The sequence below is a fragment of the Parasteatoda tepidariorum genome, chromosome 2 (genome assembly GCF_982258835.1).
Source record: "Parasteatoda tepidariorum strain Cologne lab strain chromosome 2, Ptep-v5.0, whole genome shotgun sequence".
NCBI lineage: Eukaryota > Metazoa > Arthropoda > Arachnida > Araneae > Theridiidae > Parasteatoda > Parasteatoda tepidariorum.
In genome coordinates, this window is record NC_141756.1 from 28,688,308 (window position 1) to 28,713,857 (window position 25,550).

The 25,550-nt window shown below is 30.7% G+C and overlaps 4 protein-coding genes across 4 annotated transcripts; all 4 read right to left on the minus strand.

Moving 5' to 3' along the window:
- Positions 1-6,443: 6,443 nt before the first annotated feature.
- Positions 6,444-10,346, minus strand: LOC107456894 (uncharacterized). Its single transcript, XM_087157086.1, has 3 exons — positions 10,266-10,346; positions 8,721-8,771; positions 6,444-7,003 (listed from the first exon to the last, which is right to left on the minus strand). The coding sequence occupies exons 1-3, from the start codon at positions 10,275-10,277 to the stop codon at positions 6,482-6,484; spliced, it is 585 nt and encodes a 194-aa protein (XP_087013212.1). The 5' UTR covers positions 10,278-10,346; the 3' UTR covers positions 6,444-6,481.
- Positions 10,347-13,599: 3,253 nt separating this feature from the next.
- Positions 13,600-14,217, minus strand: LOC147814889 (uncharacterized). The gene has a single exon (XM_087156529.1). It carries the CDS (start codon positions 14,215-14,217, stop codon positions 13,600-13,602), a length of 618 nt encoding a protein of 205 aa, XP_087012655.1.
- Positions 14,218-14,294: 77 nt separating this feature from the next.
- On the minus strand, positions 14,295-17,294 carry LOC147814890 (uncharacterized). Its single transcript, XM_087156530.1, has 2 exons — positions 15,504-17,294; positions 14,295-15,356 (listed from the first exon to the last, which is right to left on the minus strand). Exons 1-2 carry the CDS (start codon positions 17,292-17,294, stop codon positions 14,295-14,297), a joined length of 2,853 nt encoding a protein of 950 aa, XP_087012656.1.
- Positions 17,295-21,167: 3,873 nt separating this feature from the next.
- LOC122272212 (uncharacterized) lies at positions 21,168-25,086 on the minus strand. The gene is made up of 3 exons (XM_043055590.3): positions 24,996-25,086; positions 23,416-23,466; positions 21,168-21,733 (listed from the first exon to the last, which is right to left on the minus strand). The coding sequence occupies exons 1-3, from the start codon at positions 25,005-25,007 to the stop codon at positions 21,209-21,211; spliced, it is 588 nt and encodes a 195-aa protein (XP_042911524.2). The 5' UTR covers positions 25,008-25,086; the 3' UTR covers positions 21,168-21,208.
- Positions 25,087-25,550: the final 464 nt, after the last annotated feature.

Here is a 25,550-nt window from a genome sequence, read left to right on the forward strand (position 1 = left end):
AGTAAAATGAAATTAAAAAAAATCGATAGTTATCGAGAATTAGTAACTGCTAAACTTGTAGTTAAAGATATCTAACGAGCTACAAAGCAGCCAACTGGAGCGGAAATAAATTGAGATATGAATCGTGCTGAAATAGCCATTTCTTATTTATGAATTGGGATTTATTAAGAGTACGATAGAACGATGAAAAATTATTTAGATTCGATTCTTATTTCAATAATTACATGATTTTTCGTTAAGGATTTTAATTTTAGTCAGTGTCCATTTACTTGGTGCGGAAATGCCACTTGTGTTGGTGTTCTGAAAACTGGATCGATAAATGAAATTTAGTGTCAATAAAAATGATCCTTACTGATATAATTATGTATAAAAACAAATTGACCAATCATAAAGAATATAACTATTTCAAATATATAAACAATTATGTTTTTTCTATAAGTTTGTATTTAATTTCAGATCATAAAAAGAGTTAACTTTAAAAGTTAGTCTGGGGGTTTTTAAACGCATTATTTGATTAAAATGCATCATTTTTTTCGAAAGACTGTCACTGGGACAAAAATTAAGCTACAGATTTGATTCTTGGTACACTGAATACTTCATTATTTAAGAACAGATAAAGATAAAAAAAAATCATTACATGAAAAAGTTTTGAATATAAATAGGTTTGTAATTGGATAAAATGTCGTTATTTTTTTTTACTGTATGCCACCGTCCGTAAGATAACTATACAACAAAATGACTTATTTGCCTCGTTATGGTCTTAAATTGTTCATAACAATCTATTTTACAGAATGAATTAAGGAATTTAAAATATTTCAAATATTGCTATTTTTTAAACACAAATTTTTTAAACTTTTCAAAACATTTCAAAAAAAGTAATTTTTTTTGAAAAATTTATTAATTAAATATTATTGGATTTGCAAAATATTAATTCATTCTGTAGATATTACTTATAAATATGTGTATACAAAACTTTAAGGCAATCGGAAGAAAAGTTTTTTCAAAATCTTACGGACGGTGGCTGAAAAACACTTTTGAGAAAATCCACTTTAAAGTTTTGAAATGCAGTAAAATATAAGTGAAAGTATATTATTAAATATATTTTCACAAAACACTTAAATTAAGTTATACTTAATAACTTCTTTATAAATAGTAAGCTCCTACTAAAGTTGGCATAAGAACATTTAGCTTTATTGACTCGTAGAAATGTAAATTATTTATCGTTGAATATGCAAACCAGATATTTTTTATATTTGTATTCATTTAAAATAAGTTCAAAATATCAGAAACATTTTAATTGTGTTTCAGATATGTCCAAGAAAATAAATAAAATACAAATTGCTTGATTTAAATGACATATATAAAATTTTGAATAATTCTAAACATTTTTCAAATATTACAGTTATGTCGAATACTAAAATAGAGAAGAATGTTTTTTTTTTCAAAAATTACACAACAAAAACGTTTTAGTATGCTCCTGGATCATAAATATTTCCTTCCTTTCTTTTAATTTTTTTATTTTTTATTTTTTCACTAAGTCTTTTTGTTCGTCTTCCCTCTAAACTTGCCATCAAAGCTCGCTTTTCAGTAGTTTTAACTCTTAGTTTGTCTGCTTTTTGTGCATAGTTTTCATAAGCGTAAAGTTTTCATAAGTTTTAAGCCAAGACTCTCCAAAGTTGCTTTTCGTCCCATTTTGCCTTCATTAAATGTGATGACAGCATCATAAGCTGCTATGTCAGCTATGTGCTTCGATGAGCCTGAAGTTTTAGGGCAAATCCTCCACAGTACCGAATTAAACGATTCGTTCTGATTTTGTGTCTTTCCTGAAAGACACTTCTTTAGTAAATCCGGTGAGGCTAGATCTGCAAAAATTTTCTTAGTGGCTTTCATAACCTCTACCTGGTTTTATGGCGGAAAATCTCTTTTGCTCCTGAAGCAATGTGCTTTTGATATTTGCACCAAGAGGTTTCCCGACTTGGGCAAAACATATGCAAGGGCTCTTCATCTGAAGAGCACAAGTGGCAATATACTGCCCATATAGTTTTTTTCATGTCATCTACAGAGTCACAGTTGTTTCTTATGGCATTTCCATAATAAACAGAAATTTTGTCAGTAATTGCATCGGTGAGTCGGCCACGTCCTGACAAAGTTTTTCCGTCAGGTAATTTTATACCCTTCATTTTTTCTTTCAATTTCCGCAACCTTGTTCCCATGCGCTTCTGGACGTGACCGATGCATTCCAGTTTATTGACCTCAGTATCACCATAGGGTTTGGTTTTCAAAATTTCATTATAGGTTTTTGTGTCCCCATCGCCAAGATATTTAACATACCGCACTTTGCGATTAGATAGTGATCGCAGGAAATTTTTTTTCATTCCAGCAACTTCCATGGATCCAGCAGAGCCTATATGATTTCTTGAGCAGTCATGTTTGGAGACATTCTTTTCACAACCTTTGCAGTAATTCGACAGAACCTCCACGTCGATAACCTTTCCAGTCTCTATTCCTATGACCGAGCAAACACCAATTTTTGACGTATGCCCTCTAGTTTTCCATGTCCCATCACCACTGACATCAGAGCTCTGGCTTGCTTCCGCTTCCTCTTGCGCAGCTGCAACCATAGATACTTGTGCAGTATTCATGGTGGCGAAAATTATCTTTTTGTTTATGTCATTGTAACATTTGCGAGATATGGGAGGCAAAGTGTTCATCATAGCACAGAAAGTTTGCAATCCTAGTAAACCAACTCCAATGCATCTCATGCTGTAAACCATTCGAATATTAACTACTGGGATATTTCTTTTTTCTCCCAACATCTCGCAGCTGTTTATTTTACTCACTTTTGGGCATTCGCAATTAATTAAAAATGATGATGCACCACCTCTGACACTGTTCTCAGAAAGGTTTATGCTGGATTTGCAAACTTTGCAACATAATTTATCCTCTAAAGCAGTGAATAAAATCGAAACATCAATAATTCTGAATCCAGACAGTTCATTTTTTAAATCTGAATCACAGCTGGAGGAGTTCAATTGTAGTTTCTTTGCAGATGCAGAAATGTTTTGTGCAGTATCTGACAGTTTCCGCCCATAAAATTTTCGTTTTCTGGACCTGTAGCAAGTTGATCGATTGTATGATGATTTACCCATGGAAGATGGTAAAAATAACGTAAAAAACTTTAACGTAACAAAATAATTAAACAATTTAACAATTAAAAAACGAAAATAAAACAATAAAAACAAATAACAACAGTCAATAAAACAAGATAATTCAAGAAAAAAGTCGAGAATGAAAGAATAGCAAGCGATCGTTTTAGAATGTTTACAAAACACGCTGATCTTGTCGAGATGAGTTTAGTTGTCAATTTTTTTCAACCAAAAAACTTAATTAAATATTAATTAAAACATTTAAGGAAATAATTGCGTTAAAATAAAAAATTCAATCTAACAACTATCCTGTTTCATCTCATGACAGTTAGTTTCGGTTTCCAATCTAAATTTTGACAATGACATCTTTTACAATTTTCCTCATAACTTCTGAATAATCATTGGTAGCGTCTTCTTTAGTGAACTCTGATTACAATATAAGGTTGTAGATCTCTTTCAGAGATCGGTAAAAAGAGCTCTCCATATAAGAGCGTCCTCACACGTATATTGAAAATATTTTTATCAACTTATTTGTTTTGTTAAAATTTTTGTTTTGATATTTTTTCGGGTTTCCTTATTTAAACTTTGTCGCATTTGATACAGAAATTTGCCCGGTCATAGGGAGAAGTTTTGATGGTCTCTCCTAAAGGTTTTCTTCAACACAAAGTTTATGGAAGAAATTTCGTGCCTCCAAAAATAAATTGTAAATAGAGATGGTCTTTCCTGGAGGTTTCACTGTATTACGTTGTTTCGAATGTTACGTACGGAATTTAAAATAATTTGGTTCTTCAGTTGTAAAATGCGTACTTTCGAAATACTAATAACGTTTTTTCATCTAACTGATATTCAGAATTGATAAGTCAAGCTTTTTCTTAAAATAAAAACCAAAATAATATTTTTTCCGATAAAAAATATTAAAATTAGGCATCTAATGAAGTCGCTCGTCTAAGAACAAGGTTTTTACATAATTGGAATATAGTGCTTAATTGGAATGTAATTATTTATTATAATACGCGATAAACATTGTTAAAGCTGTTTATCCAAGGTTATATTTTTAGGTTAAAATTATTTGCATTTTGATTTTACTAGATTTTTATACTTAATAATAAAGTAAAAAATAAATTTCAAGCCATTATTAAAGAAACAATTAAAAGATTTTTGAAGAAGCTTATGCATTCTTAATAATGAAGATTAATGCAGTAAATGTTTTTGGTAAATTTACGATCATAGTTCACGCTAACTATCTTAACTTCTTTTCGGAAAATTAGCCTTATTTCTTGAATGCTTCTAGTTAATCGCAGAACTTTTTTTTGCACACAATTGCAGCCAAAGGCTATTCGATGTAAAACGTTACTTTTTTAATTAAGGATAACTTTTTATCATTTAATTTATTAAAAGAACAAAAGAATGTTTTGAATTGTAATATTTTATATATTTTATTGCAAAATTTTAATGTAGGTAATTTGTAAAAAAATAATTCGAATTTTGAAGGGAATTGTTGAGAAACTAAAAATTTAAAAATACTGCTATTAGAGTAAAAGTGAAATTTACATTTAAAGGTCTGAAAGTTCAACCGTCCTCTTTAATACACTATTGCAACCATATATTCCAGAACATTAGATTTCAAAGTCGATTCTAAGATTTATTTCTTTTACGTAATTATCCATCCATTTAAATATGGTAAATAGTTAGGAGGAAAAGAATGGGATTGCAGTTTTGTTCAAAATTAACTGACTTGAACATGCAGTGAGCCAAATTAAGTAAATTTGAAACATAGAAGGTGTTCCGTAATGAACACCCTTAATTTATATTTTTAGATTTGCTATTAAAAATGACGAAAAAATAAACCAAAAGGGTTGCAATTAAAAGAGATTAAAAAAGTATTAAAGTTTGTCGATTAACTAGCTAGACAGGTAGAATGCATTAAAAAAAAAAAAAAAACAGTTTGATTAAAGGTTTAAATAATCTCGAGTAGGGTTCCTGATAATCTTCTTTCTAATCTTTGTTTCCTCCTTAAATCAAATCGGGATTTGAGTTTTTAATCTCCCTCTCATCAATCTGGAAACTATTTTTTCATTTCATTTTTTCATATTTTGCAAAAATTTATATAAGTATTAAGATTCATATCCAGTAACACTCAATCTCTAACTTTCTGACTTTTTCTAAAATTATATTCCGTCAATTTCTTTGTTTCTTTGATATCAAATAAAGCACGAGCTAATATAATTAAGATTTCTAAAGAAAATGAACAAAGGTTTCGATAACAATGTATACACATTAATTAAAGAAAGCAGAAAGGAAAGTACTCAAAATTAATATAACTCTACAACAAATCATAATTTATAAAAAACTCGCAAATAAAAAGAAAAAACTAAGTTCATTGTACAAAATAGCCCTTTCAACTTCTGTTGCATTTCAGCGGGTTGTAGATCATTCCACATGATATTTTTTAATCAAATTTAGCAGTTGATAGTTCTCCAACTAAATAAAGAATGTTAAATTTTTAATTCCATATTACAACCCGTGCATTTTTTCACACATGACCATAAGTTCAAGGTTCTAGGCTTAACTGTTTTTACGTAGCAAAATAAAATGCCGCGCGAAGTTGAACACCGAAAAAAGTGGTGATGGTGGTGATTACAATTTCTTTTTAATGTACAGAGATTTTTGAAAATAATTCTAGAAGGCTGGATGAGGCGGGGAATTACAAAACACCCGGTATAGTGAGCATTTAGGATTATGTAAGCCTTAAAAACTTTTAATGGTGCTAATACTTTTTTTTATTACTTATTTATTACTTTATAAGTTTAATTACTTTATTACTTTAATATTTAATTAGAAGTTTAAAGATATATCTGATAAGATCATTTAAGCTACCATTATAGTGTTTAAAATTAATATCGTGGGATTACATTTGTATTTAGCTAGTCTCGCGTGATATTTTTTTTACCACTTTTGTTAATAAAAGCCCCGGGCTCAAAAATTCAAAGTCCCGCAGTGGACTGGTGCAGTGGTAGTCCCGCAGTGGTATTTATTTATATTTCCATTATATTTTAAACGGTATTTACTTTTTAAAATAATTATTTTAAGCCTATCTGTGCCCTTAAGATTAATTTGTAACGTGCAAAGTAAATACATTTGAGACCTTTTTTATGAGATTGCAAAATTCTGGTTGTGTTCAAAATCAGCTTGTTAAAGCTAAAATTTAAAATTTTCAGGTCAATATTAGCTTTTGAAAAATTGTTTTTATAATATTTAAGATGTTTACTTTCAATAAATAAGCACAAAAAGTAAATTGCAAAATAATTTATTTTCATGCTATTTTTTTACAAAATTTAATATCCATATCTGGCATAGCCTAAGCCTCCTAAGATGCCCAAACCATAACCACCATATCCACCATAAGCTCCACCATATCCAAGATTTCCATATCCACCATAAGCTCCACCATATCCGAGGCCACCGTAACCTGCTCCAAGACCTCCATAACCGTAACCTAAACCACCAACACCATATCCTGCACCGATGCCTCCACCTAGTCCACCAAGACCGTAACCGGCTGCTGCTGCAGCAGGGACACCCAAATATCCTTCACCACCGGTGTAAGGGGCATCAGAGATAAGTTGTACAGCTGCTGGATTTTGATTGGCGGTTCCGGGTTCGTTGGTCTTGACCTGTGCTCGGAATCCAGCATGGTCAGCAACGTAGTTCACTTGTCTTTTGATGCCTCTGTCATCTGTGAATCCGTAGCTGCCAGTTACGTGTCCTCCGGTTCCGGATTCTTCTCGGTGTTGTTCTCCATGTTTGTCCTTGATGCTGTATCCGAATTTGTAGGGTTTGGGTGCATGGTGAACTGGCTGAAATAACATAATAATTAAATAGGATAATTTTAGTAGTTCTGTATTAGCAATTTTTGTAAACTATTTTTAAGTTTTTCACAAATGCTATGAATTTAAGTTTTGAACATGCCCTTTGTTATTGTTGGGTTTGGGTGCATGATGTACGGGTTATATTAACAGAAGAAAAAACATGGCATTATTGATCATGTGCACATAAAATCATAAAATAGTTGTATCTGTATTTATTTTCAATTTGTTTCGACTTTGGTACTATAAGCTCACATTCATTAAGAAAATATTATTCTATAATTGTTCTCAGGATACGTAATTGTATCTGTATGTTTATATATCTCGTAATTTTATCTAGTATTGTATCTCATAATTGTATCTCGTAATTGTATCCTTATTGTATTAACATGATATGTGAGGTGTTTATAGATAAAACTTTTTTGTTTCTTGTATTTGAATCAGTACACATTCTGTTTTCAGAACTGCCAAATTTCCAGGCTTTCAGTCTGAGATTTATCTCAATTTTTTCAAATAGTGGCAAAATATATACCGTAATATTTGATTTGACAGCCGTGATATTTGAAATATTCAAGGTATATGCAGAGGGTTCAGAAATTCTATCAACGAATTTAAGGATTCATTATGGTTGCTTGAAATCCATCTGGCTTCAGATCGATAGATACTAGCTTGTCTGAGAAGTGAATTTGGCTGGTATGCTATATTGTTCCCATTTCCAACATCATGCCGTTGTAGAACCTTGACCTCCACGAAATCTTTAATAATGAACTTTTTACTATTTATACAGTGCAGTGATAAGGAATTACAGTTATTGATTTTGTTTTCTAACCGTCATTGATCAGCCTACCTAATTTTAGGTTTACGACTACTAATATTCAATTACGAATACTAGCCTTGTAACTTAGAACCCAATCCAGAAGACAAGGGAACTCCTGGATAAAGTATTGGGAGAAATTTCGTACTCGTGGAGGACTTATAGTAATTGATGAAATAAATGAATATATTTTATTTTATGCTTGAGTGATAAGAAACAGACGCTATCTATTTCCGTTTCGTTTTGAAACAGGGGCCAAAAATACCAGATGTTTAGCGATCAAAATTCCAAGTTCAAATCAAGTATTCGAAACTTGAAATGTTTGGAGGATACTATCAATCTTAGAATTTGGCATGCTGTAATGATTACAAATAGCGATGCTTTTACTATCTGTATTTCGGTTTGGTAGATTAATTTTGAATTTAAAAACAAAAAGTCTAAATAATAGAAGGGGAGAAAATTTCTTTAAAAGTATTCGGTTAAATAAGTTAAAAATAAAAATGGAAAAGGGAATAGGATGGGTTTTATTCAAATTAAATGTTGATGTGTTTTACTGATCGTTTAAGAATAGAGTAATTAATAATAGACAGTAATATAGTAAATAAGATAAATAATAAATAATGAAGTGATTAAAAATAGACTTTTAAAGGAAACTAAATGAAAAAACTACGTCGGAATATTATTTTAATAGAATGAAAGTCCTTGATCGATTAACTGATCGCTGCGAAACTACTATCTATCTTCTATCTAACGACTATCTTCATTAAAACTTTGAAAAAGTATTTAAGTTATGTTGTTTTATGATTAAGATGAACAAAAATAATTAACACTCTAAATAATGTTTAAGATCTGAGTAGATTCAATTATTATTGTAGCTTATTGCATTGAGCTTACCTCGTGCAAGTTAGCAAGAGAAACAGTTGCCAAAGCAGCTAAGAGAAAGACCTACAAATGAAAAAAAATTTAGCTTGGTTCTGAAAAGTAATACTGAAAAATCATTTTTAATACTTCATCTTCAATTTAATTCAATTATTAATATTGTTAAGTTTTATTTCAATGATGGGGTTCTTAATGAAAAACATTGATGAAGGAATGCAAAGATGACTTGTTTATAGATGATGAAAATGCAAATAAAAGCAGATACATCATAATGTGGTTCTCTCAATTAGTTTTGTGCGCAGATACTCTAATCCAGCTGTTCCCAAATGGTGTTCCACGGAACCCTAGTTTTGAGAGGAACACCACAAGATTTCGATTGTTAACATATTTAATCATTTACGATTTTCGAAACCTGCCATTAAACTTATATAACTTAACTACCGATTATTTATTAAACATTTCCGTTATTTTAATGCATTGTTTAATTAAAATGCCTCAGAAGAAAGAGAGTAAAATTAAAAATGTGTTATCTAATAATAATATATTGAATGAATAATGAATGAGAAAAAAACGTATCAGTCACGCGATTACGGTTTCCTCCATGATAATAATCCGATGCATAGTTGTCATAACTCTGTAGAATAACTTATAACTCACTAAGAATGCAATTACAGGGACAAAAGCTCGCATAAGTTTTTAATTATTGTAACAAAATAATAGCACAGAGCCCCTTACTTAATCATTTCTGTTTCAAGGAGATGGGGGCTAGTTTACAGCTGTGTCTAGAGACTGTATTTTAATATAATACAGCAATTATACATAACCTTAAGCATACAGATATAGAAATATATATTAATATCAATATACGTTATAACAATATGCAGCAACTAAGAAAATAATAATTTATCGATTTAGATTTCGTGGCTAGAACAATGCATAATTTTACTTTTTCTTCAATTTTCCAACTGACCACAAACTCATTTTGTCTCTAATCTATTTAATAGTACTTATATCATTAATAAATAAAGATTTATGAGATTCATGAATTATGTGATTAATTTTCTTCCCACAATTTTGCCGAAGCTTTCTATTACATAATTCGAAATAACCAGAAAGTGAACCTCTTTGTGGATCTGCTAAGCACCGTAGGAAACTTGTCAGCTGAAAATGCTTATAGAAACTACTTCAAAGTGAAGTGGGTATTTTCTTTTCCTAACTACCACTTTAGTTTTTAAAATTACATGCAATAGTTACACGATTTCAGATTTAAAAGTCATTATTAATTATGGTTGGAATGAGCGTCTTAAGTCTTTAAGATACCTATTAATACCTATTTCTTATTTATTAGCCTAATTTTATGCATACACAATTTAATAAACCATGAAATTTACAAGAAGAAATTATTTAACATTATCAAATGATTTAAGTAAGCTATAGTCCATTCAAATTTTTACAACGTTAAGTACTTTTAATATAACTATTATTTTTCAATAACATCTGAAAATAAAATGCATTATTAAATAAAACACTTTCATAAAAACTTAAATAAATTTATTTTACCTGAGCGATCATGTTGATTACTTGAGTTTGATATGAATAATGCTGTTTGATATTGCGAGTCGTATTTATATGAATGGTCGAAATTGAATTTAATTCGTTCCACAAGTAGGAATGAGAGGAATTTTTCACACTTGATTGATTGATTATTTTGAGAACGTTGATTAAGAATGATAAGATGCCTTTGTATGGAAATAAAGTATATATTGTGAAATGATCGGTTGTTATTTGCAGTTGCAAAATTTAATATCTCTACTCAATAATTCTATGAAGTAATAATTTCAAATTCTTTTATGAACTTAAGGTTTTGAATTAAAGTGTTTTTAAAAAGAAATGTGTGCATTAATCGATACTTAAATTTTTTCAAAGAGCACATTTTCAAATTTATCATTGAGTGACGAAAAATCCACATTTTACACTAGATGCACTAAAATTGTAAACATAAAATAAAATACAGAGAATTGAAATAGACCAGTATTGATGTATCTGATACTTTGCACTTTATATTTTAAAGTACTTAGTAATTTGAACGAATTTAATGAATATATTTTTGCATCAATTCATTTCTATTATGTAAAAAATAACAATTTGTCAGAAATAACAATTTGTTTAAGTAAAAAATAACAATTGATATTTATCTGATACTGAAGCTATGGAGTTTTTATAGCTGATACTCAGTTGTATCAGTATCAGTTTGTAACTAGTACTGCTCAGTTTGTAATTGGTACCAAAAATTGTACTTATTCTTCTCTAATAGAGATCGTTAAAAAAGTTTATTTAATTTTTTCTTAAGTGAAAAATTTAAAAGTTCTAAGTATTAGGGATTTTATGGAACGGTTCGAAATGACTATATTTTTCTACACAATATTTCATAATCCTTAGCAGGAAGAATTCAAATAAGGTATCTTTGATTTCACAAAAATGTATGCTTTTAAGAACTTTGTATAATGAGATGTTTAGTCTTAAGACTTTTGAATTTTGTCATATTTCTTATTCAATTTATTTTTAAAGAAAGGGCAAAGGTTTGATATGCATTTGTAGATAATATGAATTTAAAAATAGATATTTTTACGATCTCGATAATTATTCGTATTTAACACTCTCACATTTATCTTTTTATTTATCTTCTTATTAATTTTGTTACTGATGATCCAAATAAAATTGAGATAAATGATTTTAAAACTTTAAAATTTTTTGAAAAAAAAATAAAGGGAAAGTAAATGTTTGACATATTTAGAGTGAATATAATTAATATGACTTTCGAAATAAATGTTTTTAATAACTTGATAACTTTTCGAATTTTACCCTGTCACATTTTTTAATATTCTACATAATAATATTCCATACAATTAACAACGATCTCCATACAATTCGTAATAGTTGATTCTCATTCCATAAGACAATAAATTTTAAAATATTTAATTATTAAAATTTCTCTCTTTCATTAAATTTATTTTTGAAGAAGAGGAAAAAGCTTGACCTGCATTCGCGTTTAACATGAATTTCAAAATAAATATTTATAAGGTATTAATTATTTTTCTTATTTTACGATCACTTATTTTTGATCATTTTTTTAACGATGATACCCATAGAAGATGATTGCTATTAATGAAGACTAATTTCTTGCCGACATTAGGGATCCTTTTTGAATAGTTTTGAAAGTTTTTGTTCCTTTTGAAAGTTTTTGACTATAAATTTGTCAGAATTTTTTTCGGAGGGAAAAATTGGCAATAAAATGAATTCTAAATTTTCGTAATCATAAAATTTTCCGTAATTTAAATAAAATAAACATTTAAATAATTATTCTAAGAAAAGGAGAATAAAAATAATAAGAGCTTATAAGAATTGTTTAAATGAATATACAACTATTGTTGTTTTCATTTAAACAATAGGCCAAATATTGTTGTTTTCATTTAAAGACCTTTTTTTGTGTATTTGTGTGTATTATATAAAATATATTTTTTTTTAGCCGTTTGCTTACGGCTGGTGCAATAAGTGGACCAGAATGGTTTCATTATGTTAAGTGCAGTAAGGAAAAGGTAATATTTGTGTATATTTTGAGAAGAAAAATTGAAATGGACAATAAAATTATATTGATAATTGAAAAATAGCTAATTAATTTTGCTTATGAAGTAGGGGTCCTACCGAAAAAAGGTCGATAATTTGAGGTTCAGTAGCCAATTGGAAACCACTATTTCAACATTCCTTTAATTCTTATTCTATTTTCTTAACAGTTTAACAGTATTTATGTAATATTAATGCATTTAGTGTTATTTGTAGGATTTTTGTTAAACAAAATAGCTGCATATTGAGCAAAATCTGCTCTAAAAGACAACGTTTTGAAATGCTTTTATCAAAAATTAAGAAAACACTCATTAAAAAAGATAATATAATCAAATGGAAACTATATCAGTTACTTACATACTTTTAAGTTTTTAAATAAGCTGGATCAAAATTATAAGAAATTTTTTTTTTGCACACAATTGCAGCCAATGGCAATTAGATTTAAAATGTTATTTTTTTAACTAAGGATAACTTTTTATCATTAAATTTATTAAAAGAACAAAAGAATGTTTTGAATTGTAAGACTTATAAATTATTGCAAAATTTCAATGTAGGTAATTTGTAAGAAAATATTTCGAAATTTGATGGGAATTGTTGCGAAACTAAAAATTTAAAAATACTACTATTGGAGTGAAAGTGAAATTTACATTTAAAGGTCTGAAAGTTCAACCGTCCTCTTAAATACACTATTACAACCATATATTCCAGAACTTTACATTTTAAAGTCGATTCCAACATTTATTTCTTTTATGCAATTATTCATCCATTTAAATATGGTAAATAGTGAGGAGGAAAACAATGGGATTGCAGTTTTGTTCAAAATTAGCTGACTTGAACATGCAGTGTCGTTCCTAACCGGATTGACTGTGTTTGTGAGAGGTATCTTGTCTATTGATTGATAACGTTTAAAAACAGGCAAAACAAAACATTTATTTTAAATAAAAAACAACAAAAAACAAAACAAAACAAAACACAGCATTCCAAAGATATTTCAAAAAGCCAATTCAACGATATTTCCAGTTCTCTCTTTTTTCTCTTGCCATACTCAGAGTAACCTACATATTCTGAATACTTTTGGTGGCGCAAACTAATTGGAGTTAGTGTTTGCCGCAACATTCTCCCCACTTGAGTTTTATGTAGGAGAAAACTCAACACAATAAATTACAAAAAAAATACGAAAATTATGGCAGACATACAATTGTTATGTTATAAAATTTAAAGAATTTTAAAAGATACAAATCTGTATTTAACGTCCAAAATTGTTCATAGTTATTTAATGTTCACTGGCATCTTCAGTTACCTCTAAGGGATATAGTCTTTGAATAGGTCTTAGTAAAGTCCCTTTGTCCGTTTTTAATTTGACTAGTCTTACTCGTCCATCTCTTCCGGGAAAAAGCTCGATCACTCTGGCTAAAGGCCAGTTAAGTCTCTTTTTGTCCTCTCTACCTATTAAAACGATATCTCCAATACTGATGTTGTCGAGTTTCTTGGGAACAGATGACCGCAAAAATCCTAAATATTCGCTCCTGAATCTTTCTTTTAGTCTTTCTCTCAATCTTTGAACATATCTGTATCTCTTGTCTAAATTAGTTTTGTCAATTTTGTCTAAGTCGACTACGTCGTTAGTAGGGAGGTCTTGAAGGAATGAAGATGGTGTTAAAGCTCTCAAATCTGGTTCTTCAGACACATAAGTCAAAGGTCTATTGTTCATGATCGACTCACATTCACAAACAAGAGTTGAGAGTTCTTCATGAGTCAGAGATGACCGTCCCAAGTTTTTTCTTAAGAGATCTTTGAGAATTCCGATTAATCTTTCCCAGAATCCTCCCCACCATGGGGAGGATGGTGGATTGAATTTCCATTGGATTTGGGAAACTTCAAATTCTTTCATGATTTTGTTCCAATCAAGGCGCTTTAAGGAGGCGTTGAGGCCAGTGAAATTGGTGCCATTGTCTGAGTATAGTGTAGCTACTCTACCTCTTCTAGCAAAAAACGCCGTAATGCTTGAACAAAAGCGTTTGTGCTAAGAGAAGGTATCAGCTCTAAGTGAACAGTTCTATATACAGCACAGGAGAAAAGGACGATCCAAACCTTCTCATTAGTCTTGGTCATCAAAGGTCCGGCCAGATCGACACCGGACACTTCGAATACAGCCGATAATCTAGTTCGATCAGGAGGCAGAGGTGGAAATGGTACTTCAAGATTTTTAACCTTTTGTCTCTTGCAGGTGACACATCCTCTAATAACGGAGCGAACAGTTCTTCTACCTTTTATAATCCAAAATCTCTCTCTCAGGATTGTTAGAAGAATGGACGTTCCTGCATGTTTATTCAACAGGTGTTCTTGTTCAATAAGTCGGGTGACAACAAGATGCTTTGACGGAAGAATCAAAGGCGCAATGAATTCAGGGGTTTCATCTTCATTCAAAAGTCTAGACTTTAATCGAAGTATCTCCTCATGATCTGAAAACACTTGAAAGTTTTTCAAAGATTTTTTACCTTCTTCGTCATTGAAGCACTCTTTTTGTACTGACCGCAGAAGAGTCTTTTGTGCATTTCTTATTTCTTCTTGCGTTAAATCAACATTCTTTCTTAAATCTTTAGCTTTTGATTGGAAGCGTAACAACCATGCTACAACTCTGATTATCTTAGAAAACTTCGAAATTCTGGATGCTAAAGTAGTTGCAATGGATTCCGAGTCTACATTGATAGCCGAAACAACAGTCTTTCGTTTTTCCCTTTCAACTTCCTCTTCATTAACATTAGCTACTGTCATCGGCCAATCATCCTTAGAATTCTTCAGCCAGGCAAGCCCTAGCCACCACTTGGACTTCAGAAGTTGTTTAGCTCCACATCCTCTCGAGAGAAGATCGGCCGGGTTCTGGCTTCCTGGTACATGATACCAATTCTCAGGTGATGTCAGTCTATTTATTTCAGATATTCGATTGTTCACGAACACTGACCACTGTTCTTTCCTCTTAATCCAAGTTAACACTCGACGAATCTGTCCAAAAGTAGGTGTCAATGTTTCCTTTTTCGAGTTTTAAAGCAGAGTCCATAGAATTGAACAGTCTAGCTCCAATAGTTGCTCTCCCAACCATCTTGGGATCTTAATATCATTTAAGTAATGTAAGTCTTTGAACCATGAATTGAATTTTTTCTTTATTTATTCATTAACTTCCGAATCCCAATGATCTTTAGTCTTCCAGGTTGCTTGAAGTAAAAGCTTAGGTCTTATTAAAGCTGGAGCAAGAAATCCAATCGGATCAAAGATTCGGCTTATCAGGGACAAAATTTTTCTCTTAGTTAATTTTTCGAATTCTTCCAGCTTCAGTGAGTCAGAATCAATTTTTAACGAGTCTAAGTTTTTATCCCATACGTAGCCTAAGACTCGCGCTTCAGTAGCTGCAGACGGGCAATCTAATAATTGGCTGCCTTCCCAACTTCTTAGGTCAAATTGACCTTCTTTCATAATTTCTGTAGCTGACTTTATAAAAGTTTCTAATTCAGTTAAATCTTGTACACTCGTTACGCAATTGTCTACATAAAAACTGTTTCGGAGTTTTTCCAACTGTTCTTCAGAATATTGTATCTTGAATGTCTGTTTGGACAGATGATGATGAATGACAGCCATCAATAAGAAAGGACTACTGGTTAGACCGAAAACAACTCGACGATGTCTATAAATCTTCAGTTCATTTTGTTCATCAATCAAAAGAAATCGTAAATAATTCCTATCTCTTTCATTTAGAGAGATTTGCCGAAATGCTCTTCTAATGTCAGAAATAACACCAATTTCATACAATCGAAATCGAGCCAAAATGGATGGTATTGTCTCAATAAAATTTATTCCAGTCTCTAAACAATCATTTAATGATGGGAAGTTCGGATTCTTGGCTGAAGCGTCAAAGACGGGTCTGATTTTCAGAGAAGTTGTTGACTTTTCCTTAATAATTGGGCGATGTGGGAGGTAATGTGTACCTTTAATTGACAATTCTTCTTGTGGAACTTTCTCAATCACTTCTTCTTCTATCCATTCATCAAAAACTTGCTGGTATTTCTTTTCATATCCCGTTTTTTCTAATTTCTTGTTAGTAGATTTTAATCTTTTAAGAGACAACTCATAATTATTCGGTAATAAAGCATGATCCTTTTTCCATGGTAAGCTTACTTCGTATCTTCCATCTGAATTTTGATAAACTGTGTCTCGAAAATGAATCATAACTGCCCTCTGTGTATCTTCTCTAGTGTTTTGTTCCACAGGGTCTCTAATACCAAGTAATTCTAAATCCCATAAAAATGAAACAGGTAATTCTTGAGAAAGCATATTTACAACCGTCATATTTAAATTATCATGGTTTTCAAACTGAGGAACCTTCCCTATTAATGTCCATCCTAATTTAGTGTCGATGGCGACTAATCCAGATTTTAATTGTTCTTGTTTACCCGTAAATAGTTTACCAACAACATCAGCCCCTAATAGAACTTCAATAGGTCCTGAATTCCCACAATCAGTTATAAATATCCTTTTTTGTCTCAATTCATGAATCCACGGCCCTAGTCTAATGCTAGAAACATTATTACAAATTATTTCCTGATCCAATGCATCTAAATTACAACTATATTTACCATCAAGGCTATCGAGAGATATTTTATAACATTTGTGCCGTTGAATTTCTGTTTTCTTACCCCCAAATAATGAGGTCGAAAATTCTTCTTCCCTTTCAAAATCAAAACCTAACTCTTCTGCAGTAGATTTCATAATATAAGACTTTTGAGAACCCGTATCTAAAATAATTCTAGCTTTACGCTGCGCTTTATTTCCCTTAATAATTACTACAAGAGTCTGTAAAAATACTTCTTTAGTTGCATGCACGCGCGAATGTAAGGTGCCAGTCTCTTTTTCTTTGCTTTCATTATTATCTTGTTTTCTTTCATCCGATCGATTACATTCTAAGTCAGGACACATAAATTTTAAATGTTTTCTTGTGCAAATTGAACATTTAATGTTTGATTTACAAGAAAAAGCCAGGTGCCCTTTCAATAAACAAATTTTACATAAACCCTTCCTTCTAATAACAGACTGTTTTTCTTCTAAAGGCATATAAAACGCTTTCTTGCAAAAACGAGTCTCGTGGTTTTTAAAACAAAATAAACAAAGGATATCATCGTTTGAATTATGACTAATTAATTCAGCCGCAGACGATTTCCGATCTCTCAAATTCAGATTCGCCGGTGGTGTCAAGTTCCTTCGTTCGAAGGGGGGATGAAATATTTCAGTTCTACTCAATTTTATTTTTTCTTCCGCTTGTACTTCGTTTTTCAAAAATTAAATTATCGCATCAAGACTGGATAGTTTTTGTTCGCTTTCTAAATTTTTTCTTTGGCGTTCAAATGAGCGTTACACATTTAATGGTAATGAACTTTCAACAAGGGGATACAAAATTACACCACACATCTCAGATGTAACTCCTAGTGAGTTTAATGCTCTCAATTGAGTTGACAGTTTATTGTATAAACAACTTAAAGAATCATTATTCGCATTATTTAATACGAGTTTCAGGAGTTCTCTAACATAAAAATCTATCAATAGATCTTTTCGGCCATACCTTTCGGTTAAACTTTCAACAGCTAAAGGATAATTTTCATCTGTTACAGGAAAAGATTCCACAATTTCCCTAGCTTCCGATTTCAGCTTCGTCGACTGAATTAAATAATGAAATTTATCAGCTTTCGTTAAATTAACATTTTCATGAATATTTTTAAATTGGTTCCAAAACGTTAACCAATCTTTCAAGTCTCCGCCGAATTTATATAATTCAACTTCGGGGAGCCGTTGACATAAAGCTTTCGGAGATTTAGTGTTCGGTAATTCGCCGTTATTTTCGGAAGTAACAATTTCGTTTTCACACGAGTTCTTTTTCAAATTATCCAAGGAACGTTTAGCTTTTAATTGAATTCTCAAAGCTTTTTCTCTGTATTCTTCAACGGAATTATATTCAGTTTCGAATTCTTTTTCATCTTGCAAACTATCTAAATAACTATTATGAGTTATTTCCAAAATGTCTACCTTTTGTTTAAATAAACAAAGATCCGTTTCAATTTCGTCATACGTCACACTATCGCCAATTAATAAATTTTCTAGTTTATTGTAGGCCTTAGTAAATGAAGCTCTTTGAGCGGTTTTATTTCTTTTTATTATTTCCATTTTTACTATCTTAATATCAAATTATTTTAGCTTCTAAAACTATCGATTCTAAGCACATATAAATTACCGTTCTGGTATCAAATATTCAAATAAAAATATATATATATTTCAAATCTTCAAAAGTATTCAAGTTGTCAAATATTTTATCTTCAAAATGGAAATTAATAAATCTTCGCCTACCTTTCTTACCAATCCTTAAGACAAGGCCGCCCACCCGGGGGCGCCAGAAATGTCGTTCCTAACCGGATTGACTGTGTTTGTGAGAGGTATCTTGTCTATTGATTGATAACGTTTAAAAACAGGCAAAACAAAACATTTATTTTAAATAAAAAACAACAAAAAACAAAACAAAACACAGCGTTCCAAAGATATTTCAAAAAGCCAATTCAACGATATTTCCAGTTCTCTCTTTTTTCTCTTGCCATACTCAGAGTAACCTACATATTCTGAATACTTTTGGTGGCGCAAACTAATTGGAGTTAGTGTTTGCCGCAACATGCAGTGTTCCAAATTAAGTAAATTTGAAACATAGAAGGTGTTCCGTAATGAACACCCTTAATTTTTATTTTTAGAATTGTTATTAAAAATGACGAAAAAATAAACCAAAGGGGTTGCAATTAAAAGAGATTAAAAAAGTATCAAAGTTTGTCGATTAACTAGTGAGACAGGTAGGAAAAAAAACCCAGTTTGATTATAAGTTTAAATAATCTCGAGGTGGGTTTCTGATAATCTCCTCCATAAATCAAATCGGAATTTGAGTTTTTAATCTCCCTCTCATCAGTCTGGAAACAGCTATTTTTCTCATTTCATTTTTTCATATTTAAAAAATTTTTATGTAAGTATTAAGATTTATATCCAGCAACACTCAATCTCTAACTCTCTTGTTTTTTCTAAAATTATATTCCATCAATTTCTTTGTTTCTTTCATATCAAACCAAGCACGAGCTAATATAATTAAGGTTTCTAAGGAAAATGAATAAATGTTTCGATAACAATGTATACACATTCATTAATTGAAACAAAAAAGAAAGTACTCAAAATTACAATAACTCTAGAACAAATTATAATTTAGAAAAAACTCGCAAATAAAAAGAAAAAACTAAGTTCATTGTACAAAATAGCCCTTTCAACTTCTGTTGCATTTCAGCGGGTTGTAGATCATTCCACATGATATTTTTTAATCAAATTCAGCAGTTGATAGTTCTCCAACTAAATAAAGAATGTTAAATTTTTAATTCCATATTACAACCCGTGCATTTTTTCACACATGTCCATAAGTTCAAGGTTCTAGGCTTAGCTGTTTTTACGTAGCAAAATAAAATGCAGCGCGAAGTTGAACACCGAAAAAAGTGGTGATGGTGGTGATTACAATTTCTTTTTAATGTACAGAGATTTTTGAAAATAATTCTAGAAGGCTGGATGAGGCGGGTAATTACAAAACACCCGGTATAGTGAGCATTTAGGATTATGCAAGCCTTAAAAACTTTTAATGGTGCTAATACTTTTTATTTTATTACTTATTTATTACTTTATAAGTTTTATTACTTTAATATTTTATTAGAAGTTTAAAGATATATCTGATAAGATCATTTAAGCTGCCACTATAGTGTTTAAAATTAATATCGCGGGATTACATTTGTATTTAGCTAGTCTCGTGTGTTGTTTTTATTACCACTTTTGTTTAATTAAAACCTCGGGCTCAAAAACTGAAAGTCCCGCAGTGGACTGATCGTTAGGACACGGCTCCCAGCAGACCACTGACGTCAAGCATCACTGGCTGCGGTCAGTGTGCGGATGGGCGACCACTTGGATCAGTCTGCGTAGGGACCGAGGATGTGAGGTATTGGTCCTCGTTAAACTGTTCTACCGTAAAGTGCTGGACTTCGCGTGCAGGTCGTTGGGCTACCGAAGAGGGTGGGCCATTCCCTCTGCAGAGGATCAGAATTGTGATGGCCTGTTTTCATATCATCCTCAAGGATGTTTTCTAGACCGTCGCCAATAGCCCATTGTTCAGCTCTAGTGCGACGTAAATGAACAACAACAACAACAAATATTGAAAACGCTCGCAAAAATTACGTTTTGAGGTCGAGTATTTTCCAAAATAAATATTTGATTCCCACAATTTATGAATATTGTGAGTGAATTAATATTTTCTAACTTTTTACTGATTTGAGACACTTAATAAATAAAGAAATCGAAAATATTAATTTCTCTTCTTCTTTCTTAAGTGCAAACTGATAACAAATTTATATATTTCCAGCTTTCTGTTCATCATAAGGAGAGAAAAAAACAATGCACGTGTATTCTAGTGCAAATATCTTTTGATTAGTTCTATCTATCTATCTATCTATCTATATATTAGGTGTATTATTTATTTATATATTAGTTATATTTTAAGCGGTATTTACATTTTAAAATAAATATTTCAAGCCTATCTATGCCCTTAAGACTAATTTGTAACGTGCAAAGTATATACATTTGAGACCTTTTTTTATGGGATTTCAAAATTCCTCATGTTTTCATAATTAGCTTGTTAAAGCTAAAATTAAAATTTTTCTGGTCAATATTAGTTTTTAAAACTTTTTTTTATACTGTTCAAGATGTTTACATACAATAAATAAGCACAAAAAGTAAATTGCAAAATAATTTATTTTCATGCTATTTTTTTACAAAATTTAATATCCATATCTGGCGTAGCCCAAGCCTCCTAAGATACCCAAACCATAACCACCATATCCACCATAAGCTCCTCCATATCCAAGATTTCCATATCCACCATAAGCTCCACCATATCCGAGGCCACCGTAACCTGCTCCAAGACCTCCATAACCGTAACCTAAACCTCCAACACCATATCCTGCACCGATGCCTCCATATCCGTAACCTAGACCACCAAGACCGTAACCGGCTGCTGCAGGGACACCCAAATATCCTTCACCACCGGTGTAAGGGGCATCAGAAATCAGTTGAACGGCAGCTGGATTTTGATTGGCTGTTCCGGGTTCATTGGTCTTGACCTGTGCTCTGAATCCAGCATGATCAGCAACGTAGTTGACTTGTCTTTTGATGCCTCTGTCATCTGTGAATCCGTAGCTGCCAGTTACGTGTCCTCCGGTTCCGGATTCTTCTCTGTGTTGTTCTCCATGTTTGTCCTTGATGCTGTATCCGAATTTATAAGGTTTGGGTGCATGGTGAACTGGCTGAAATAACATAATAATAATTAAATAGGATAATTTTAGTAGTTCTGTATTAGCAATTTTTGTAAAGTATTTTTAAGTTTTTCACAAATGCTATGAATTTAAGTTTTGAACATGCCCTTTGTTAATGTTGGGATTGGGTGCATGATGTACGGGTTATATTAACAGAAGAAAAAATATGGCATTATTGATCATGCGCACATAAAATCATAAAATAGCTGTATCTGTATTTATGTTCAATTTGTTTCTACTTTGGTACTATAAGCTCACATTTATTAAGAAAATATTATTCTATAATTGTTCTCTGGATACGTAATTGTATCTGTATGTTTATATATCTCATAATTGTATCCTTATTGTATTAACATGATATGTGAGGTGTTTATAAATAAAACTCTTCTGAATCAGTAAAGATTCTGTTTTCAGACCTGGTAAATTTCCAGGTATTTAGTCTGAGATTTATTTCAAATTTTTCAAATATCGGCAAAATATATGCCTTAATATTTGATTTTAGATGATTTTGACAGTCGTGATATTTGAAATATTCAAGGTATATGCAGAGGCTTTCATAAATTCAATCGACAAATTTAAGGATTCATTATGGCTGCTTGAAATCCATCTGGCTTCAGATCGATAGATATTAGCTTGTCTGAGAAGTTTATTTGGCTGGTATGCAATATTGTTCCCATATCCAAAATCATGCCGTTGAGCTCGAAATTGTGAAGCTTTAACTTCCACGAACTTTTTAATAATGAGTTTTTTACTATTTATAAAATGCAGTGATAAAGAATTACATTAATTGATTTCGTTTTATAAGAGTCGTTGAACAGCCTACCTAATGTTTGGCTTACGACTACTAATATTTAACTCCGTAACCTTGTAATTTAGAGCCCAATCCAGAAGACAAGGGATCTCCTGGATCAAGTATTGGAAGAAACTTTGCCTTCGAGGAGAACTTGCATTAATTAATGAAATAAATGAATATGCATTTTTTTAAGTATGATTGATAAGAAACAAATGTTATCTTTTTACTTTTCATTTTTAAGCAAGGGCTAAAAGGGATGTTTAGCAATCAAAATTCCAAGTTCGAATCAAGTATGCGAAACTTGAAATGTTTGGAGGATTCTATTAATCTTGAAATTTGGCATGCTGTAATGATTACAAATAGCGATGCTTTTACTATCTGTATTTCGGTTTGGCAGATTAATTTTGAATTTAAAAACAAAACATCTAAATTATAGGTGGGGAGAAAATTTCTTTAAAAGTACTCGGTTAAATAAGTTAAAAATAAACATGGAAAAGGGAATGGGATGGGCTTTATTCAAATTAAATGTTGATGTGTTTTACTGATCGTTTAAAAATAGAGTAATTAACAATAGACAATAATATAGTAATTAAGATAAAAAATTAATAATGGAGTAATTAAAAATAGACTTTTAAGGAAACTAAATGAAAAAATATGTCGGAACATTATTTCAATAGGATGAAAGTCTTTGGCCGATTAACTAATTGTTGAGAGACTATTATCTATCTTCTATCTAAAGACTATCTTCATTAAAACTTTGAAAAAGTGTTTAAGTTATGTCGTTTTATGATTAAGATGAACAAAAATAATTAACACTCTAAATAACGTTTAAGATCTGAGTAGATTAAATTATTATTGTTGCTTTTTGCATTGAACTCACCTCGTGCAAGTTAGCAAGAGAAACAGTTGCCAAAGCAGCTAAGAGAAAGACCTACAAATGAAAAAAAATTTAGCTTGGTTCTGAAAAGTAATATTGAAAAATCATTATTAATATTTCATCTTCAATTTAATTCAATTATTAAGTTTTATTTTAATGATGGGATTTTTAATGAACAAGACTGAAGAACAAACTCAAAGATGATTTGTTTATAAGATGATGAAAACATCATAATATGGTTCTCGCAACTCGTTATGCGCACAGATTCTCTAATCCAGTTGTTCCCAAATGGTGTTCCACGGAGCCGTAGTTTTGCGAGGAACACCACAAGATTCCGATTGTTAACATATTCAATCATTTATGATTTTCGAAACCTGCCATTAAACTTATATAACTTAATTACTGATTATTTATTAAATATTTCCATTATTTTAATGCATTGTTTAATTAAAATGCCTCTAAAGAAAGAGAGTAAAATTAAAAATGTGTTATCTAACAATAATATATTGAATGAATAATGAATAAGAAAAGCATATCAGTCACGAGATTATGGCTTCCACCAGAGTAATAATCCGATGCATAATTGTCATAACACTGTAGGATAACTTATAACTCACTAAGAATACAATTACAGGGGCAAAAGCTCGCATAAGTGTTTAATTATTGTAACAATATTATAGCACAGAGCCCCGTACTTGATTACTTCTGTTTCATGGGGATGGGAGCCAGTTTACAGCTGTGTCCAGAGACTTCAGTTGAAGGAAAAAGACTGTATTTTAATATAATACATCAATTCTACAATAACCTTAAGCATACAGATATAGAAATATATATTAATATCAATATACGTTATAACAATATGCAGCAACTATGAAAATAATAATTTATGGATATAGATTTCGTGGCTAGTACAATGCATAATTTTACTTTTTCTTCAATTTTCCAACTGACAACAAATTCACTTTGTCTCTAATCTATTTAATAGGGCTTATATCATTAATAAATAAGATTAATGACATTCATGAAATTTTTAGTTTTTTTCTCACAATTTTGCCGAAGCTATCTATTACATAATTTGAAATAACCAGAAATGGAACCCCTTTGTGGATCTGCTAAGCACCATAGGAAACCTGTCAGTTGAAAATGCTTATAGAAACTACTTCAAAGTGAAGTGGGTATTTTCTTCTCCTAACTACAACTTTAGTTTTTAAAATTACATGCAATAGTTACACGATTTCAGATTCAAAAGTCATTATTAATTATGGTTGAATGAGCGTCTTAAATCTTTAAGATATCTATTATTTATTTATTAGCCAAATTTCTATCGTATCCATTTCTATATTAGCCTAATATCTATTTTTTATTTATTAGCCTAATTTTATACATACACAATTTAATAAACCATGAAATTTACAAGAAGAAATTATTTAGCATTATAAAATGATTTAAGTAAGCTATAGACCATTTAAATTTTTACAACGTTAAGTAATTTTAATATAACTATTTTTTTTCAAAAACATTTGAAAATAAAATGCATTATTAAATAAAACACTTTCATAAAAACTTAAATAAATTTATTTTACCTGAGCGATCATGTTGATTACTTGAGTTTGATATGAATAATGCTGTTTGATATTGCGAGTCGTATTTATATGAATGGTCGAAATTGAACTTAATTCGTTCCACAAGTAGGAATGAGAGGAATTTTTCACACTTGATTGATTGATTATTTTGAGAACGTTGATTAAGAATGATAAGATGCCTTTGTATGGAAATAAAGTATATATTGTGAAATGATCGGTTACTATTTGCAGTTGCTAAATTTAATATCTCTACTCAATAATTCTATGAAGTAATAATTTCAAATTCTTTCATGAGCTTAAGGTTTTGAATTAAAGTGTTTTTAAAAAGAAATATTTGCATTAATCGATACTTAAAATGTTTTTAAAGAGCACATTTTCAAATTTATCATTGAGTGACGCGTTAAGACTAGATGCGTTAAGTTTGTAAACATAAAATAAAATACAGAGAATTGAAATAAGCCAGTATTGATGTATCTGATACTTTGTGCTTTATATTTTAAAGTACTTGGTCGTTTGAACGAATTTAATGAATATATTTTTGCACCAATTCAGTTC

Excerpts from the sequence above, each read along its gene's own strand:
- LOC107456894 (XM_087157086.1), bottom strand. Across the intron at positions 7,004-8,720 it reads CTCTTGCTAACTTGCACGAG|CCAGTTCACCATGCACCCAA; the intron begins GTAAGCTCAATG and ends ATGTTATTTCAG.
- LOC147814889 (XM_087156529.1), bottom strand. The coding sequence starts at position 14,217 with ATGAAAGAATTTGAAGTTTCCCAAATCCAATGGAAATTCAATCCACCA.
- LOC147814890 (XM_087156530.1), bottom strand. The coding sequence starts at position 17,294 with ATGTGTCCTGACTTAGAATGTAATCGATCGGATGAAAGAAAACAAGAT. Across the intron at positions 15,357-15,503 it reads AAGATCATTGGGATTCGGAA|GAAACATTGACACCTACTTT; the intron begins GTTAATGAATAA and ends AACTCGAAAAAG.
- LOC122272212 (XM_043055590.3), bottom strand. Across the intron at positions 21,734-23,415 it reads CTCTTGCTAACTTGCACGAG|CCAGTTCACCATGCACCCAA; the intron begins GTGAGTTCAATG and ends ATGTTATTTCAG.